Raw genomic sequence first — 20856 nt, forward strand, 5'->3', positions numbered from 1 at the left:
CTACATATTTATATTTTACTGCCTTTAGTGGGATTTGAATGTCATTTGCACAGCACAAACCCAACAAATCAGTCTGATTCATAGTAAGATATAATTTCAAGTGCTTTCATCTGCTTTTGTACACCCACCTCCTTAAAAACAATTATTTACCAACAAAAAGATATGCCCTTTGCTCTGAATTTTCAGAACAGCTGGCATATGAATATGACCTTTTTTTTGGTTTTCTCTGACAATCTTTTCAGAAAATTATGTGTTCCACATATTCTCAGACACATTTATACCAACGCACTATTAATTTTCCTGAAGCTCTTTAAGAAAGGAATTGCTTTCATTACGTGTATATCAAAAACATAGTTCAAGGTGAACATCTTTCTGACTGCAATGCTTCAGGCAAATCCACAATATAATGTTGCACATGCTAACATTCATATTTATCACATATTTTAATGCAGCGTCTGTTGTTATGAAAGAAAGATCTTCAATTGCCAGTATATCTTGGAAGAGGACAGGAGAAATCTCTGCATCTTGACTTTGAGAGAATTAGCATTTCACCATAATTTATACTTTGATAGGTACCTTCTTTCAGCTGATTTTTCTGTGGTATCCCCCTATAATTAAAATCTTTTCTGAATAAATACTTTTTAAAAAAGCAATGGGTTAGATCCTGCATATCTCTACCACCAGCACATACACTTTTGACTATCAGAAGGAGCTTTCCATTGAAACAAGATGTTTACATCAGGAAGGTTCCACCCACCAGAGGAAAGTGCCTCAGCTCACGGAGCAGATTTGTAGGACACACCTAATGTATTTTTCTTACAAGTGCTTGATTTAGACATTACTGGAAAAAATTAGATACTGAATCCATCTGACCAGTCATTTTCTTTCATTAATATAGTACCCCAATAAAGAGGAAAAGGACAGTAAGTCCAGTGGCGAGCTGGACTCGGGGTCTTCTGGAGAGGACTCTCTGTCTGAGAAAGGGGCAGCGGCTCCTAAAAGCCCTTATAAACTGCGGAAGATAAGAAAAAAATGAGGATTGAAGGACTCTGAATTGTGTCTTTGATAATAATGTTTTTAATATTGAGATGCAGAGGGGTCTTTTCACAACAGTTAAATTTAAAATTTAAAAGGTATTCTTGGGTTTTTAGTCAGTAGTGGTTATCTTTTCTTTCTCCTTAAATGTAGTACCCCTCCCTTTTTTCATTGTAGTTTTGTAGTCTATATAAAAATGCAATTAAAAAAAAAAACCCTTCGGGGGCCAAAAAAAATAGTACCCCACACTCAGTTTCTCTTGCTATTAGGTTGGTGGTGTTTTCCCATTATGGTAAACAAACCACTGCCCTTCTGTCTTCCTTGTCCAATTACAATATCATCAGTCATCATTATCTTCTTATATTCTAATAGTGAAGTTGGCCAAATTTGAAGATACTTAAATCTGGTGAGTGGAGCTGTCAACAGGCAGAACATCTACAAACTTGAACTATGCCCCAAGTTTGCAGAACTATCTGAAATCTTAGGGGGGGAAATTACATGGTGTTTTTTTTTTTTCAAAACCTCAACATGATAAAAGAAGTGCCTGTAGCTCAGTGGCTGTTGCTAGGCATTCCAGGCTGGGGTTCAGTGAGTAGAATTTATTTATTTATTTATTTATTAATTATTCAAATTTATACCCCGCCCTCCCCCGTAGGCAGGGGAAGGGTGCAAGGTATTTTCCAGGGCTGTTTTGACCTTTGAGGGAGGACTCATTAGGGCCTAGCCTGGATGGAGTTGCCAGTTCCAGGTTGGGAAACTCCTGAAAATTCTGGGGTGGAGTCTGAGGAGGGCAGGGTTTAGGGATGGGCCTCAGCAGGATATAATGCCACCCTCCAAAGCAGCCATTTTCTCCAGGGAGACAGATCTCTGTTATCTGGAGATGAGTTGTAATTCTGGGAGATCTCCAGGTCCCACCTGGAGTTTGGTCAACCCTAGGCCTGGCAATAACCACTTAGTGACTTGATACCTCCTAATCCGCATGACTCAACTAGGCCTGGCTGCTTGCTTTTCCTCAACAGCAGCCACCCTATCAAAGCCACTGTGGTTTAGTGGTTAAAGCTTCTGAATAGAGTCTGGGAGACCCAGTTTATCACCAGTCTGCTGTGGAAGCTCACTAAGTAATGTTGTGCCAATAACATACTTTTAGCCTAAACTACCTAACAGTTAAAAGACGCCTGCTCCTTGGGAGGAAAGCGATGGCGAACCTAAACAGCATGATAAAAAGTAGAGACATCACCCTGCCAACAAAAGTCCGCATGGTCAAAGCAATGGTATTCCCAGTAGGCATGTATGGCTGTGAGAGTTGGACTATAAGGAAGGCCGAGCGCCGGAGAATAGATTCTTTTGAACTATGGTGCTGGAGAAGACTCTTGAGAGTCCCTTGGACTGCAAGAAGAACAAATCAGTCAATCCTCAAAGAAATCAACCCTGACTGTTCCCTGGAAGGCCAGATAATGAAACTGAAGCTCAAATACTTTGGCCACCAAATGAGAAGGGAGCACTCACTGGAAAAGACCCTGATGCTGGGAAAGATTGAAGGTCAAAGAAGACGGGGACGGCAAAGGATGAGATGGTTAGACAGTGTCAGCGATGCAACGAACATGAAATTGAGCCAACTTCGGAGGACGGCGGAAGACAGGAGAGCCTGGCGGGAGATTGTCCATGGGGTCGCGAAGAGTCGGACTCGACTGTGCGACTGAACAACAACAACAACCTAACAGGGCTGTTGTGTGGATAAAAGGAGAAGAGGAGAATGATATAAGCTGCTTTGATCCCCAGGGTGGAGAAAGGTGTGGTATAAATGAAATAAATAAATAATAAATATAACTGAAAATGAGAGGCAGATAAAAGGTAGGTTAGTGAATGGCTGAGAAGGAGACAATGAGGCAGGGAAAGGGGAGAGGATATGGGGTGTCAGGAGGCAAGGAGGAAATAGTGGAGGGAGAGGAATACAGGGGAAAGTGCAGTGCCACCCCACCTTTCCTTGAGGGTTCTCTACCTGGCCCAGTGGCTGGTGTAGTACAACTGGGCCATAGTTTTCCTAGGCAGAGGCTGCTGAGGTGGGGGAAAAGGAAAGCTAAAGACAGAGGGGCAGTTAAATTTGGGTTGGCTGTTGGGTGGGAAAGAGAGAAGGAAGCAGGAAAAGGGGAGGGGCTATGGGGTCTTTCAGGAAAGGAAAGAGGAAATCGTGGGGGAGGGGGAAATGAGATGTCTCCTGCAAGTCCTTCTGATTTCTCTCTTGTATACATAGGTTAACAGAAAGATGTAGTTGCTGCTTCCCTACAGAATCGCAGGAAGGACTACATTTTGTAGAGAGGTCCATGTCAGACGATACCCTGTGGTGAAGAGAGAGTGAAGGTACTGGTGCAGGATCTTCCCCATGGGTTTGCTTATTCTGTGTGACAGCCAACATAGTAGAGAGAATACGCACTGAAGTAGGACTGGTTAGATCTGGGTTCAAATCCCTGCTCAGCCCTGAAAATCAATGGGTAAACTTGGACCATGACTCTCTTAGCCAAGCCTACCTCACAAGGTTGTTGTGAAGATAAGGGGCTGGATCCAGCAGAAATTTCAACATGTACTAGAGTCCTTGTACAAGTGCAAGTGTACTACAAAGTACACTCAATTTCCTATGTACTGGAACTGTCCTAAACCCAGGGCAAGACAAAGCCATCTTTAGAACCACATGGCCATAATGAACTAAGTAGCTGAATTGTCAAGAAGCTGCCCTAACTTGCCAATGGAGGAAGAATCACAAAAGTGGTCTAAGATTTCTATCAAAATGCAAGTCTACCATTAGTTAAAATTGTTACATTGAAACTGCAGTATTGTCACTGTGGTAACTTAAAAGAACTGATTCCTGAAAAGTTCTGTTTGCCAAATGCCTAAGGCTCATAAAACAAGTTTCCTTCTACTGTGTTATGGACAGAGGGGGAAAATATCTAGTTACATTTCGTATGACACATTTCAAATGACTGCGACACCTTTATTCCTGTCCAAGGAATATTTGCCAACTGTTGCCAGTACAGAAGAATCTGAGCAGAGAAGCGGAACAAAACAGCACTCAGAACACCGGAGGGGAAGGAAAAGCAACTCACAAAGGTAGAGCAAGCATTAATCACAAAAATGGGGATGTTAATCATGTGGCAGACATCAAGATTTACTACACACTGTTTCTTTCCCTCCAGCTAGACTTCTGAAAATTGGCTACATGAAAATTAAATTGTGCTATGAGCATTATATTGTCATTTTCAATAAACAGACAACAAGTCATGCACATATATAATTAATCTAATCAGGAAGTACATATTGTGGAATGAGATTTTCCAGTAACCTGCAGATTACAGAGGCTGTATTTCTATACCAAATAAAGAAGCAAATGGCATACAATACAATAGCTGCTTTACAGACACCGTCACCTGTTTAATTAGATGAAACAAAAGGATTCCATTATGGTTAAAGATCACAATTTGATGAACTTCTGAAGGGATAATGCTTGTAATTGCTTGTTACAGCACTTTCTGATAGCAAGCTTAGACACTACATCATTTGTGGCAGAGTGGTGTGGAAGGGAAGGTGAGATCCACTTGGCATTTGAGTACATGGAGTAAGTGATATCATATGATAAAAGAACACATTGTTTGCCAAGCTCCTTTCAGTTCTGTTTAACCATTAAGAAGCGATGCTGACACTTACAGGCTAACACAGATCTTAGGAATCATGTTGACAACAATGACACATTTCTGAACTTAATGGCACAATATCCCCATGCTTTCCCTCTAGAACCTGGACTTAATAGAAACTGCAGGTCTTGAAAATATGGTTTTCAGTTCATAGTTGAGAATCCTAAGTATCCATAAATCCACATTAGCTAATACAATTCAGTCTGGAACCCAAATGCAGCCTCACCTAAGAAAGACTAAATTGCCCAAAGTACTGCAAGATGCCATTCAGTGGTTGCCTCCCACTAAGGATGCCACCACATCATGCATACATGCACTCATGCATATACATGCACTCCTGGAGGAGGGAGCAGAGCATGTAGTTCATGTTCTCTCATGTTCAGTATAATGGGCTGCTCTCTGTGTCACTTTCACATTTTTCACACAGCTCTGTTCTAAGCACTCAAATGAACTCTTTTCCCACATTTGCCACCAACACTTGCTGCAAACCTTACTTCTTTCCAGTCAAGCTTCTGATCGTTCTACTGCTCTTAAATCTGCGACTATTACACTTAAGTGATTATTCCAGCATGTTACTCTCTATCAACATGACTTCACCACTGAAATGATTCCCTTGCTTTTATGTATCTGTCAACTGACCTGCTAGAAAATCTAAACCTGAATGTATCATGAATTCACAAAACTAACCTTTGTGTTGTCTATTGTGAGATGTGGCACACTCACAAAAGGGAAAACCAAAAGGATAGTTTGTGTAGGAAAAAATGAAACTGTAGACATGCTAAGCATGTGTCTGAAGCCACACTTTGCAGCTGTTTCAAGGAAGGCAGAAGCATAAAAGGGACCTCACTTTAAAAAATGTTGTGGATATTCCCATGTGGTACAGATGATCCTAGTACATACAACATGAGCAACATGAGCCTGCGTGCGGGGAGGGCGGGGTATAAATGAAATGAAATAAAATAAATAAATGGAACGTTTTCTGGATTAACAAAGTTTCTGTGAAAATGTGCATGTATGGGCAGAAGACTGGACTGTGACATTAAGAAGCAAGCTAAACCAAGTGATCTCTGTGATGCTGGCAGTGTGACAAGGTCAGCTCCTTAAATATAAACATAAATGTCAACGGAAATGTACAAAAGGAAAGCTAGACTAGCAACAGATCCACTGTCTTAAATGGCTCTAAAAAGGCAGTTGATTCAGGACAGACAAAACAAAATACTTCTTTACTCAATGAGTAACTAGATTGTGGAATTCACTGCCAGTGGATGTAGAGAGCATCCCAGAAATGGTTTGGAAACTCCCTTGGAGAGAACAGAGGCTTTGACATCATTCATGTAGAAACTGGACATATTTACAGTTTAGAGCACAACTCACCTTGCCTTTATACCTTTTGTAATGAATCGGGCTAACCTGCCCAGTCTGGTTCTAGTAACTAAATATGAATTATTAACATCCATTCCAATCCACAATGCAAGCAAGAAAGCCTACAATGGATTCTTGTAGCCCTTGGATAAGCCTTGCCTGTTAAAACTGCATCAGTTACCTTAGCCATTTCATTCAACCTCTTCATTAGAATATCCTCCTGTATGGTCCCCTGGAGACATTCACTATTCCATTATAAGTGCAACATGAGCATCCAGGATGCTAATTGCCTTAACTATTTAATCCAGTGCCTTTCCCCCATCCTCTCAGACTCTAATTGATTACTACCTCTGAATGTAAACAAATCAACAGCCTGTCTGTGAAATTTTTTAATTGTCTTTCTGAATGTTCAGCTGCACTGCATCCATGCACCTCGAATTTGGGAGTTCAGGTTTCCTTTTCCAGAACTTCTTTGCTTCACAGTTCAGTTATTCAAACATAGCTTTTTTTTCAGGTGTATGCCTAAGATTTCTGTGTCTGTTTAAAAGTGTAAACTATGAATGTGCCAAGCAAGTATCTGAAATACATGTACCATACAGATATCCTCATCAGAGACTCAGGATTTGCTCTTACAGGAGTATAAGAGATTTGCTGCTGTGAACCAGGAACAGGCCCAAGTGTTAGAGCAGCCCTGGGAGAAAAGACAGCTTTCTCTTGCTCTGAGCTCTCTACACTTCTGGTTGTGCACTACAGCAAAAAACTGGAAAGGGAAGCTATCAGTACACAGAGAGATCAACCTGGGACTGGCTGAATGAAGGCCACTCTTAAGGTAAAACTCAACAACCAACTAATTAAAGAGATACAATGACATTTTCTGCAGTTATCAAACAGGTAATTCTAGAGTCGTGCTGTTGCTGGTTTGGTACCACAAGGGAACCTGCATTTGTCATAGATCCTCTCAAGTATGATGGAAAGAGAAGCTGGTACAATATTTCAATTGATATTCTATTTCTATTTGGGATTTGATGGTATTATTTTATATCTTAACAAAATGTTTGCTTAGGTTGGTAAAATAAATAAAGCCCTAATTTAAAATATAGATTCTTCTTGAAGCTTAGTTTGATTTAAAAGTATGGATATATTTTAATATATACATTATTTAAATTAGTTCATGTTCATGGCTTATCAGGAAGGGTGGAGAAACTGCTTTACCTAGACCTTGTGCTATAATTGGACTTGTGAATGTCACCCAGTGGTAGGGAAGTCAGGTCCTGAGTGCCACTGCAGTGTCTGCACAGCAGTCTCTACACCCATAATTCTCAAAGCAGAGGCTACTACCTTAAAGAGGCAGAGGCAGTTGCTACAATGGAGTCTCTTTAACTCCTCTCTGTTTCAAATATGGCACATGTAAATGGGAATCCAAGAATGTCCATGGCTTTGATCTTTTGATCAGGTAGGAGGAAGGGCTTTGCTACTTCTCTTCCCATGACTGAGCATTTATACCCTTTGGCAGAACTAAAATCTCTATTTCTCAAAAAAAAAAAAAAAAGGAAACGAAACGAAACGAAAGGAGCTTTCTTATTCCAAATCATAAAATGCTCTAATCTCTGATTTGGTGATCATACACAGAGTCTTTCTTGGCCTGAGATGACAAAGTGGCACTCCTTTAAATCTCAGATAATGAGATAAAACACATACAAGTCTTTAGGGGAGAAATATTATGAAAGTATAAACAAGAAGCTGTAAACCAGCATCCTTTACTGCTACGTCAACCGTCTTGGCTGCTATATATTTAAAATATGCACAGCATCAAATACTGTGCTATTTGGCATTCAGGTAACTATACAGCCACAAAGAATATTAAGGAGAAAAGAAATAACATAATAAACCATGCAGACTTGTCAACCTGTTCTGCACATTTAGAACACAACGGTTAGAAAAACAAAAAGCTACCCTACATTATAAAATATGATATTTGTTTTCAAACACTACCTGCTGTTGTTTTAAAGTTCTGCATAATCATCTCTTGTTCTTGTATTTCCCAAACAAAGGTTTTTGTTGAAGTAAAATGGCAGACCAGGTTGGGATTCAAACAATAGCTAGTGAAATTATTTTGTCCCATTCACTTGAGCCATGGCTTGCTTGGCTTCTAATGATGGTATTGAATAGAATAAACCAGGCAACAATTCCAACTGCAATAATTAATTCAGTTCTTTTAACAGTCAAAAAGGAAATGGTTTCCCAATGTCTATACAGTTTCTTTGATCTTTTTGAACAGTACTAATCTAAACCCCAACCAAACCAAACTACAGCATAAGTGTTGCCGTATAATTCTGCAACAAGGTAATGATTTGCAAAGCAGGTTACATAGATTAGGTTTTCTGTGCACATCAGAAGCACAGGTCTTAGTCAAAGCCACATTCCAGCTTAAACCGCATTTCACATCAGATAACATCCTTAATTTGTGTGGCAAAGGGCACTGAAAGCCATTATAAGCAAAGGTTTCATTTTATGGGATTTTGCATGGCATTACTCTACCTTCAGTGGTGGACTGGATAAGGATTTCTGACTGCAAGGTTTTAACAACATGAGCAGTGAAATGGATTATTCATACCAGTACATGGGCATGTGCAACCCGCCCCCCCATTTAAGTATAAAGAATCCTTCTGCATGATGCAATTAACCACAGAGCAGAAATGTTTGAAAGACAGCAAATGAATTTTGTCCTCTGTAATGAGCAGCACCAACACCTTTCTCCACCTCTGAAGAGAAGGTACTTTATCCAGACACAGTAAAATAAAACCCAGGCCTTTTTAAAATTGTTTGCACAGCAATTACTCTTAATGTAAGCTGAGCTGTCTCCTCTATGGACCAAACAGCAGGACTTTTGCATATTTGTATTTAGAAGGTCACAGGGGCTTCCATGGAAGGGGTGAAACAGAGTAAGGAACAGACGGCTTCAGACTGGTGCTGTTATTAGTGGTGACACACTAATGGTTGTACCCTGTGCTTTACCAGGTGCCATTACCCATACACTAGGAAGGAACAACTATCTGGAGCAGTTTGATACAACTACATCAAATTTAGGCAATGCAATTCTATCATCTGTAGTCAATAGGAGTTAAATCCTGTCAATTAATTCATAGATCCATGGTGGGGTTCACTCAGTAGGATTGACTCAGAAATACACGGTGTTTACAAAAGGAGCAATCAATAGGACTAAGGGTTTCTAGTAAGGTAGTGTTGAATCATCCCACTCCAGCTGATCTTGCCTGGTGGTATTCTGTTTGTTTTGTTTGTTTCCAGTGGCTTCTTCTTCCTCTTCCTCCTCCTCTTCTTCACTTTCATCTGACTCAGCACTGGTTGTATCATCTTCTTCATCTTCTACTTCCTCCTCCTCACTTTCTTCCTCTGCATGATGAGGCTCTTCATATTTCTATATTGTGCAGAAACACACAGGAGGAATATCCCACTTAGAAAAACAGTGTTCTTACCTGTTTTGAAATTCATCAATATTTTGCCAGATGTCTAGCGAGGTCTGTGATACAAACTGCTGAGCCGAAATTTCACTTCTGGAGGCTAACATGCATTCAAGGCTCTGTTCAAACCATGGATGTCATTGTGCCAGCCTACTTTAATTCATATATAACATGAGGTAGAACTGCCTATGGACAGGGGGACTTCAAAGAGATCCTTATCAGCATTACACCACCTTACCATCCAGCCTCCCATTTGGAACAACATGAGATTAGCTGGACTCCAATTTCATTCTCACATCTCTTTGTTAACTTTTGCATTTAAGTGCTAATTTGCTGCCATCCATTGATCCTACTGGCCATCCATTCAAATTTCAGCTCTCCATATGCATCTGGGCTCTGAGTGGCCTCTCCTAACAGCTTACCCCCCATCCATCCTCTTTGCCCTGTAACTAGCTTTTGAGATTTTATTCTGGTTTTGTCTGAAGAAGTATGTTTTGCACATGAAAGCTTACACTTTGAATAAAACTTTGTTGGCCTCAAAGGTGCCACTTGACTCAAACTTTGTTTTCATGAGATTAGCCAGTCACAGTTATGAACCAAGCAAGAGGCTTTGGGATCACCCTGTACGGGGATCTCTTTTTACTCAATTCATGCTTGTCACTGGGTGTGGTATTGTAAATAGGCCTGGTTTTATGACTGATTAGGCCATAACCAAGGTGATAGGCTTTGAGGGGAATCCTGCATTAGGCTAAAATGTTGAGCTGATCATCTTTCAAGTGTCCATTCCAGTCTTACACAATAGGCTTACTATTCCCCCAGATCCGGCCGGCAAGGGGAACTCCACCCCCAAAGTCCTGGGATTGTGCCAATATGCCCAGTGCGATGACTTCACCTGGAGGTGATGTCATTGCACCGGGCACATTGCCATAGAGTTTCTGGCTGAATGCTAGAGTGTCCCCGGCGACATGCCTAGTGTGATGATGTCACTTCTGGGTGAAGTCATTGTGGTGTGCGTGCTACGTGCGCACACCAGAAGATCCCAAGGAGGAGCCAGGAGTCTCCCACTGGCAGAAGGTAGGGACCTGTCAACCCTATTACACAATTATATGACCTTAACATTCAAAGAACTCACTGTAAAAGTAACTATAGATAATGTCAAATTTAAAAAAAGTTGTTAGATATGCTTTGTTGCTTACCTCCATAGGGTTGACAGTGATGGTCAAAGCTGAATCATCCCAATCCATTTCATTTTCTTTACTGCTTTCATTTTCCTTTGAACTAAGTTGGTAAGCTGACCGAATTCTATATACCCCCAAAGCAACAATGAAGACTAGGATGCTGACACAGATTACTATGACAATTGTAGCCACACTTGGAAGTACTAGAATGAAATAAGAATGGAGTAAACATATCTTCCCTATATTCCATCCATACAATACATCTTATTTTTGTTTATATAAACATACAGAGAATATATTTATTGATGTAAAATATTTGCATGCTGCCTTTTCACCCACCAGGGTCCCCAGGGTAGCAAACAATCCAAACAACGTTTAAAATACATAATAAAATCTATACAATATTTAATATAATTAAACAAAACGTATAAGCACACACCAAGACAAAAAACAGGGAGGAGAGCCAATGAGAGTTAATGAGGGAACACCAAACAAAGCAAAAAAAGTCTTTAACCACTGTCAGAAGACAACAATAGAGGGAAACAGATGAATCTCCTTCTGGAGAGTTTTAGCTCCATGACTGAGAAGGCCGCTTCTGGGGTTGCCACCCTTCTAAATGTGTGAATATGAGCTGACTGACAAATTTTGTACATTGTCACAGGATTATTTAGGTAGTTTGCAGATGAAATTTCTGTGGCAACTTGCAGCCTCTCAACTCTGCTGAGGTAGTTGACAGCAATAGTCACAGCTATACCTAGCTCTAAGCTAAATGTAAAAGTCTGACTCTAAAGACTATAGATTACATTTTAAGCCAGCCCAGAAAGGTGTCAAGGCAGAGTAGATCTCTGCCTCTTGAAGGGCTCCCGCTGACCTCCTTAAATTACCACCCATTGCTCAAGCACCATAGTAGCTGGCAAACCCTATTTGTTTTATTACCTAGATTTCAAGTACTCTGACTTGCCAAACTGAAAGGCAGAGTTTTTGCCATAGTTGTTTCTTTAAGACTAGCTTGTAAGCAAGTCAAAACTCAGAGACTCAGCAATGAAGGGTAACACATGAGAGAGTCGAGCATCTGTGTGAGTTCAGTAACTGAGCAAGTAGTCCAGGGCACTAGACTCTGCTCTCGCTATTGGATAACTGCATAGTGCCAAATAAACACTTTATCTTAAACTAAAGGGCAGTAAAAGACAGACAGTAATGGAAGCAGAAAGCCTGCAAGGAAATTGTACAGTGTGTCGCATGTATGACTATATGCCTGCCAGAGTTGCGAGTGTGTACTTGGTGCTATGAGTTCCTGACTCTCAGATAAATTACTCCATCTCCTTTAAGGTTAAGGATGCTGAGAGAAGCAGACAAGTATGTAGACATTCACAGATGTGCTAGAGGCATCCCAATTCCATGTTGACAGTTTCACTGTTGTCAGAGAGAATAGGAGGCTGTCAGTCTGAGAAGGAGGGAAGGATCTCTTAGAGGACCCATTCCTCAGACAAATGTATATTCTCTCATGCTGAAGGGATAAAAGGAGGGGTAGTAGGAGCTCCAATCCTTAGTGATGTATAATGGTGGGTCTGTGACCAGTGTTTTGAGTGCATATTGACCTTTGTACCTGGTGCAAAAGTTGACATTATGAATTGCCTAAATATGCTGGGAGATAGTGCAGCAAAGGAGTCAGTGCTCATTACTTTTTATTATAATTTATTTGATTTATATACTGCCCTCCCCTCAGTGGGGCTCAGGGCAGTTAACAACAATTTATAAATACAATTCTAATAAATAATTATATGCACATACAGATAAAAAGTGCACACATACAGATAAAAAATGTAAAACAATAAACCAATAACAATAAAAACTTATCAGATGATGTTAGACATTAGGTATCCTCCCTTGGGGAGGAGACAGGGAGGCCAGGCTTGATGGTAAACTATTGATGTCCTCAACCATAGACCTGGTGGAACACCTCTGTCTTACAGGCCTTATGGAACTGTTTTAAGTCCTGCAGGACATGGACGTCACTAGGCAGAGAGTTCCACCATGCTGGTGCCAGGGCCAAAAAAGCCCTGGCTCTGGTTGAGGACAGCTGTATATCCTTTGGGCCAGGGATCACCAGGAGGTTCTTATAGTGTAGTACTCTTTGTTTGATTTCGGTAGCATCAATGCATTTCATTTTGGTAGCATCAATGACAACATCAATTTGATTTTGATGCTCAGTTTGCTTTTGGAAGCATCAGTTTGATTTTGGTAGCATCAGTGACAGTGGGAAGTGTAGTTGTGCGGTCCTGGAAGAAAAAAATAGGTTGCTGGGTGGGAAATTAAAAACCTTCGAGGCAACTTTCTTAGCAATACTGCCTGTTCCACATACAGAGCCAGCTAGACAGAGAGAGATGGGGTAGGGTGTGTGTGTGTGTCAATAAATGGATAAGATGGTGGTTCAGGAAGGATTTAGATTTCTTAAGCAGTGCAGAAGGCTTTGGGACAAGCCAACCCTGTACAAAGGAGACAGGTTTGATTGAAAGGAAATGGACTCACACTGCTGGAGCTTAACATAAAAAAGGCAGCAGAGCAATTTTTATATTAATTTCTGTGGGATGGCTAGCAAAGTGCTGGGCTAGATGAGCCATAGGTGGTGCCATCCTTCTTCTCTTGAAACCCTTTCTGTGCAAGGAACAACTACCCAGAACACCTACATAGTTTATCTCTCTCTTCTAAGAGGATGGACAAATTTAACAATTTTCAGTCCTATCCAGGGCTTTTTCCCATGACAATGAAATGAAAATGCCATTCATATGTTCCTGCTATGATGATAAAAGTTCACATCCATTTGGGTGGCTACTGCCAGAAACTGAAAGCTGAACTAAATGGTTTTGGGGTATCTTCTGGCAATTCAATCCGTATTAACACAGTTAATACCTGAGCTATGAATACTGTTTATGCTCTCCTCTGGGTGATGTATAGACTGGAGAAATTGTGGCTGTATTACCATATGATTTACATATTCCATAATATTAGAGTTGGAATTGTGCAGAATATTAACCTAGAAGAGGAAAAGAGAGAATTAATGTTACTAGTTGATCAGAATTCAAGTGTCATGCCTCTCTGTGGTTAACATTACAGTTGAAAAGTTGTCATCAAACAGAAGCTTTGTTTCTTTATTCTTTGCAACTCTTCTATGATTTCAGCCTGCCCACAAGCATGTTATAGTTGAAAATAAATAAATGAATACATAAATTGTAGAATTAATTCAGCATCACAATACACAGCTCTAGCACTAGACATTTAACACACACACAGATCTCCTAAAATGAGGAAGAAAATGCCTATTCAGAAGGAGGGGGAGTTTTGAAAAAACATGCATACTATCACTTCGAAATTTTGCTTCAAAAGCAATGATCTTTGAGAACAGTTGTCTGAATGGTTGTTCCAACAACAGTGACCCTGAATTGGAATGGCTGGAACATGTTTTCTCCCCCCCAAAATAAGTAAAGGTAGCACTGGTCCATCTATTTCAGTAGTCTGCTCTGACTGACTGCAGCTTTTAGGGTCTTTCTCAGCACCTGCTACCAAAGATCTCAGTGACTGAATCTGGGATCTCCTGCATTCAAAGCAATTTCTCTACCACTGTGCCATATGTTGTACATTTAGATGCATTATAGTGCCCCATAAGTATCCTTGTTTGAGGAGGGAGCAGCTACAACTCTCTACAGCTCTTTTATACAGTATCCTATCAATCAGGCAGGAGCACTAGTGCTGCAGAGCTTAGCACAATTATACATTTTCCTAGGTGACAACATGAATTTTAGACAAGGCTCTGCCACCCTCTGCTAGAGGATGCTGAACTATAGCCTCACATAGTAATATTAGACAGCACTATGTTTTCTAACTTTTGCCTTTTTCTGTTTTTTTACATGACCTCTAAGAGAAACTATATGCTGTTGATATTCTCTGATCAACATTTCGATCTTTGTGTGGATTCTAGGGGACCCCCACCACCATCAAAAACCTTGTTCCACGTTACGGATCTAAATGTCAGTTTGGTTTACTTTGTTTTTTTGCTACAATAAGAATTTGATGGTAGATTTTCCCCAGGACTAGAACTCAATATGTATTAAGTGGGATAATAACAGCAACTAACACTGGATCTGATCAAAACAAACATTAGCTTCTTATTTCTGCATGCAGTGACGTGTGTGGATGGTTACAACACTTGATATTTTTCTATTTTTACTTCTTCTTTTTGCATCCCACATTTACTTTGCTGAAAAACTAAAATGTGACTGAAAAACAGCCATTATACTAATACTTCACCAAGAGAAATATTCTTATGTATGAAATGGGAACCAGAGACTGGAAGTGGGACAACAAGGCTTCATTCTGCAAAGGAAGTGCCAACATCTGACAATTTATAGTCTCAGCAATAGATAATTCTGAAGGCTCCATTATCAGCTAAGGAGTATGGCAAAAATGCACACAGTGGCGAAGCCACTTCCTGTTGTTTATTTCTTCAATATCTATTTTTGTATTGAGGCTAGAAGAGAATGGATAGAACAATCATCTGCTAAGAAGGGACAAGAGGAGATAAATGATGGATGGAAAGAGACAAAAGGTTCCTTTTTCACTTTAAGATTACTATGGGTTTGCATTCTGAAATTCTGAACTGAAAAGATATACATAAATCACTGTTTCAGGTTATTACTGTGATTTCCTGAATGGGAAACACAAATCCAGGATTCTTAGGCATTATGAAAAGCACCACCTAAAAAAACCCATGTTGTTTTTTTTCTTGTTCAGGTGCTTCATGTCAGGAGCAGCAGATGCCTTATTTTTCTTTCCTGATTTTCTGGGCAATTGGCATTTCTCTCTTGCAAGGGATCAAGAGTGCTCTCAGCTAATCATCATTAAAGGCAAGCCCTAGAAAAGCAATTTTTTAAGGCTTGCAGCTGCTGCTCTGAAACATTTTCAAAGGGACCCCTACCCACCAGAAACTCTTTAAATAGCAGTAAATGGTAGAAATAATTAATGTACCCCTACAGTGGATGCTCAGTATGAAGACATGTGACTTATAGCAAACAAACGATTGATCCAGTGTGGTGTAGTGGTTAAGACTTGGCAGACTCTAATCTGGAGAACCACTCCCCCCTTGGGCCAGACCTTGGGCCAGTTACAGTTCTCTCAGAACTCTCTCAGCCCCACCTACCTCACAAGGTGCCTGTTGCGGGGAGACGAAGGGAAGGCAATTGTAAGCCACTTTGAAACTACTTAGGATAGAGAAAAGCAGGACATTAAAACAGGCTCTTCTTCTTTATCCATCACATGCAATCTCTCTCTCACATACACACACACATACACACACTTTTTTAAAAAATTCCAACTATTTTCAAAGATTGCAGTGATGGGGCAAGAGAGGGCAGTTTTCTGTACTTTGTGAAAAGAGGCAGCAGGCCACAACAAAGAAGGATGGCAAATGCAGAGTTTTCAGCAGAAAGGTGAAAGAAAATTATTATTAGTCACTATTAGGAAAGAAAATAGATGCAGCCAGGATTTTTTTTAAAAAAAATGCTGGAGCCTGGTGCTCTCCGATAGGAAACTGTGGCGAGAACTCTACTGAGAGGCATCTGCTTCAAGGGACTTTAAAATCAAATTTCGTTATCCATTCTGATTGAACTTTGGGGGGGGGGTCTTTAGATTAGAGGAATGACTATGTTCTGTGCAGATTGGGGGCCATTATCTTTTTTTTTTTTTAACCACACTAGATCCTCAGATTGGTTCCCCTTTTGGAAATAATGGTCCTGAAATTCTAGAACCTGGAAAAAAACCAAAACAGAAAAAACACAAAACAAAGATGGATTTGAATCCAACCAGTACTGTCCTTTTTAAAAAGTCAGGAATAAACAATAAAGATGTCTTTAAGGAATAAAAATGCTAGAAGTGTCCAAGGTAAAATGGGGGAGCTGGAATGCTTAGTGTCAGAGGAGAATATAGACATTGGGGGCATCCAAATGATGGAAAGGTCTAACGAGGCACCTGATAGTACGAGGACACAGGTGATGTGGTTATTATTGGATACAAATTATTCTGTTACTCTGTAGCAAAATTTGTAGGGGAAATAATTAAACAGCAGCAGAAGAATATCAAGTAAGGCATTATTTTATTTCATTATTTTATTTTCTGCTCAAGGCTACAGTAATAGATAGATAGACAGACAGATATTGTGGGCATTTCAGAAACTTGGAGGGATGAGGATCATCTGTGGGATACAGTGATTTCTGGAAATAAATTATATTGGAAGGATAGAGAGGGAAGAGTTGGAGGTGGAGTGGCTCTGTATGTCAGAGAGGGTATATAGTCCAGTAAAATTGAGAAGGTAAGAGAGATTTGCTTACAGAAATGCTATGGGTGGAAATAGTGCGCCCAAAAAGAAACTTAATTCTGGGAGTTTGTTATTGCCCACCAGATCAAAGGTTAGAGGATAATTTTAAAACAGCAAAAGAATTAAGTAAAGAAGCTAGATGAAATAACTGTTTCATAATAGGTGATTTTAACTACCCACACATTGATTGAGTCAATATGTGTTCAAGTCAGGAGAAGGAGACTGGATTTCTAGATACTCCCAAAGACTGTGCCATGGAGCAGACGGTCACAGAACCTACTGGGGGGAGGTGATCCTGGACTTGGTCCTAAGTAATACTCAAGACTTGGTGAGAGATGTAAATGTGACAGCACCCGTTGGGAACAGTGACCATAATACCATTAAGTTTAGCATTTATGTAAATAGGGAGTTGCCCCAAAAGACCAACATAACCACAGTTAACTTTAAAAGGTGTGACTTCTCTCAAGTGAGGGGACTTGTGAAGAAGAAACTAAAAGGAAAGGTAAGCAGGGTCAAATTCCTTCAGGAAGCTTGGAGACTATTTAAAATTACAATCCTGGAAGATCAGATAAAATGTATACCACAGGTTAGGAAAGGTACAAATAGGTATAAAAAAGGCCTGCATGGTTAATGAACAGATACTTATAAAAGATTTTAAAAAAATTTAAGAGGTGGAGGGCTATTCCAAGTGAGGTAAATAAAAGGAAGCACAGGCTTTGGCAAATAAAATGCATGTTGGTGATCAGACAGGCCAAAAGGGACTATCAGGAACATATTGCAAAAACATAAAGACCAGCAATAAAATTTCTTCAAATACATTAGAAGCAGAAAACCAGTCAGGAAGGCAGTGGGGCCACTGGATGACCAAGGGGTAAAATAATTGCTAAAGGATGATGATGAAGAACAAGAGTTGGATTTATACCTTGCCCTTCACTCAGAGTCTCAGAGTGGATTGCAATCTCCTTCCCCTTCTCTCCCCACAACAGACACCCTGTGAGGTAGGTGAGCCTGAGAGAGCCCTGAGAGAACTGCTCTTGAGAGAACAGCTCTGAGAGAACTGTGACTGACCCAAGGTCATCCAGCTGGCTGCATGTGGAGGAGTGGAGAATCAAACCCAGTTCTCCAAATTAGCATCCGCTGCTGATAACCACTACACCAAACTGACTCTCTGATAGGGAAATGGCAGAGAAGCTAAATGCATTTTTGCCTCTGTGTTCACTGTGGAAGATGGGAGGTGCTTGCCCACTCCAGAACCACCAATTTCATGAGGGGTGTTGAAAGACCTGAGTCAGATTGAGGTGACAAGAGAGGAGATCCTGCAACTGATGGACAAATTAAAAACTGACAAATCACCAGGCCCAAATGGCATAAACCCAAGAGTAGGCTTGCCAGACCCCAATTGGGGGCAGGGGATCCCCTGTTTTTGCAGGCTTGGGCCTACCATTGGCCAGCCGGCCATCAGGGGAAAACCCACCCCAAAAAGACATCCCTCAGCAACGTCGTTGATGTGATGACATCACTTCCAGAAGTGACGTCATTGTGTTGGCAATGTCAGGGGTGACACACTACTTTTTGGGCAAAATTCTATGATTTGTAGCCATTTTACCATAGAGTTTTGACCAAAAAGTAGAGCGTTTCCCTGATGTGATGACATCACTCTTGGAAGTGACATAATCATGTTGATGATGCCCCACCAACTCCCAGAATGCCCCCCCCAATCCTCCTGCTGGCAGCAGGTAAGGACGTGGCAACCCTATCCAAGAGTTCTGAAAGAACTCAAATGTGAACTTGTGGATCTCCTGACAAAATATGAAATCTATCACTAAAATCTGCCTCCATTCCCAAGGACTACAAGGTAGCTAATGTAACTCCCATCTTTAAAAAAGTTCCAGAGGAGATCTTAGAAATTACAAGCCGATCCGTCTAATGTTGATACTGGGTAAATTAGAGGAATCTGTTATTAAAGATAGAATTAGTAGACGCATTGATGAACAAAAGCTATTGAGGAAGAATCAGCATATATTTTGAAAGGGAAGACCTTGTCTCACTAACTTTTTAGAGTTCTTTGAGGGCGTAAACAAAGATGTGGACAAGGGTGACCCAGTAGATGCTGTGTTTACCAAGACTTTCAGAAAGTTTTTGATAAAGTTCTTCATCAAAGGATCTTAAGTAAACTCAGCAGTCATGGGATAAGAGGACAAGTCCTCTCGTGTATTAAAAACTGTTTAATTAACAGGAAATGGAGTGAGTATAAATGGGCAGCTTTCACAATGGAAGGTGGTAAGCACTGGGGGGTGCAGGGCTCAGTACTAAGAACATAAGAGATGCCAATGTTGGATCAGGCCAAAGGCCCATCTAGTCCAACACTCTGTATCACACAGTAGCCAGAAATACCAGTGCCATCAGGAGGTCCACCAGTGGGGCCAGGACAGTAGAAGCCCTCCCACTGTTGACCCCCCCCAAGCATCAAGATGACAGAGCATAACTTGCCCCAGAGTCCCTATCTATACCTTGTGGCTAATAGCCACTGATGGACCTCTGCTCCATATGCTTATCTAATTCCCTTTTGAAGCCGTCCATGCTTGTAGCCGCCACCCCTTCCTGTGGCAGTGTTAAGCACTCTACTAGGTCCAGTACTTTTTAATTTGTTCATTAATGATTTGGAGTTGAGAGTAAGAAGTGAAGTGACTAAGTTTGCAGATGACGCTAAGTTGCTCAGGGCAGTGAGAACCAGGGAAGACTGTGAGATGCTCCAGAGGGATCTGTTGAGGCTGGGTAAGTGGGTGTCATCATGGAAAATGAGGTTCAGCATGGGCAAGTGCAAAGCAAACTGGAGCAAAAAAATCCCAATTATACATGTTGATGTGGTCCAAACTGGGGGTAACTGACCAGGAGAAAATCTTGGAGTCATGGTAGATAACTCTCTGAAAATGCTTAATTTACAATGTACTTATTTATTGCATTTTTATTATGCCCTTCCTCTAAAGAGCTCAAGGTAGCATACATGGTTCACCCCTCCTTCACTTTAGCTTCACAACAACCCTGTGAAATATATTAAGCTGCGGGAGAATAAAGGGATAAGGCCACCCAAAAAGTTTCATGGGCACTGGGGATTTGAACTTAGTTCTCTCTAGTCTTAGTTCAGCACTCTAACCACTATACATCATTGACTCTGTTCAATTATTCTTTCTGGGAGTTAGCCCCACTGAATTAAATGAAACTCACTTCCAAGCAGATCTGCTTAGATGGCTCCCTAAACTTGTTACATATATCTGTCCTTTTAACTTCCCACTTTCTAGACAGCTGCTGACTGTGGCAGTTCTTGTCAGAGACATTATCCAGTATGTGAGTGAAAATAGGCAGGGATCAAAGCAGTCAGATGGAGAGGATGGAAAGCAACTAGAAGACAGGACTAAAATTGCAAGTGCCCTCTTATAATTGGTCCATTTTTCCAATCTTTGTTTTCTTGTCTCTCTAGGTAATTTTATTCAGTCTTTCCATGTGCTCACAGCATCCTCTCCTTGATTCAAAAAGGTGTAGTGGGATTTTCTGTCACTGTCTCTGGAGATCCTATTTATGGGCTTCAGAACAGTAGTACATGTGCCATTCACATCTCATTCATCCCTGATATCTGTGATGAGAACTGTCCTGTTTTTCTTTAACAGCACTTGCATATCAGAGTGAAACTTGATTGCTTCTCCAACTTTTTTCCCTTTCATCATCCAACCTGTTGTCTGGAGTAGGTGATAACC

The 20856-nt window shown here is 40.7% G+C and overlaps 1 protein-coding gene across 1 annotated transcript in view; it reads right to left on the minus strand.

Moving 5' to 3' along the window:
• Positions 1 to 9309: 9309 nt before the first annotated feature.
• Positions 9310 to 20856, minus strand: part of CLSTN2 (calsyntenin 2) — a gene marked incomplete at its 5' end in the record, with an annotated part of 143569 nt that continues 132022 nt past the window's right edge. The window contains 3 exons of the mRNA XM_015410274.1: positions 9310 to 9516; positions 10756 to 10940; positions 13648 to 13771. Of these exons, the coding sequence (XP_015265760.1) occupies positions 9310 to 9516; positions 10756 to 10940; positions 13648 to 13771 (516 nt within the window). The remainder of the gene's footprint in view (positions 9517 to 10755; positions 10941 to 13647; positions 13772 to 20856) is intronic.

Source organism: Gekko japonicus, unplaced genomic scaffold (genome assembly GCF_001447785.1).
Source record: "Gekko japonicus isolate JY-2015 unplaced genomic scaffold, Gekko_japonicus_V1.1 scaffold1292, whole genome shotgun sequence".
Classification (NCBI taxonomy): Eukaryota; Metazoa; Chordata; class Lepidosauria; order Squamata; family Gekkonidae; genus Gekko; species Gekko japonicus.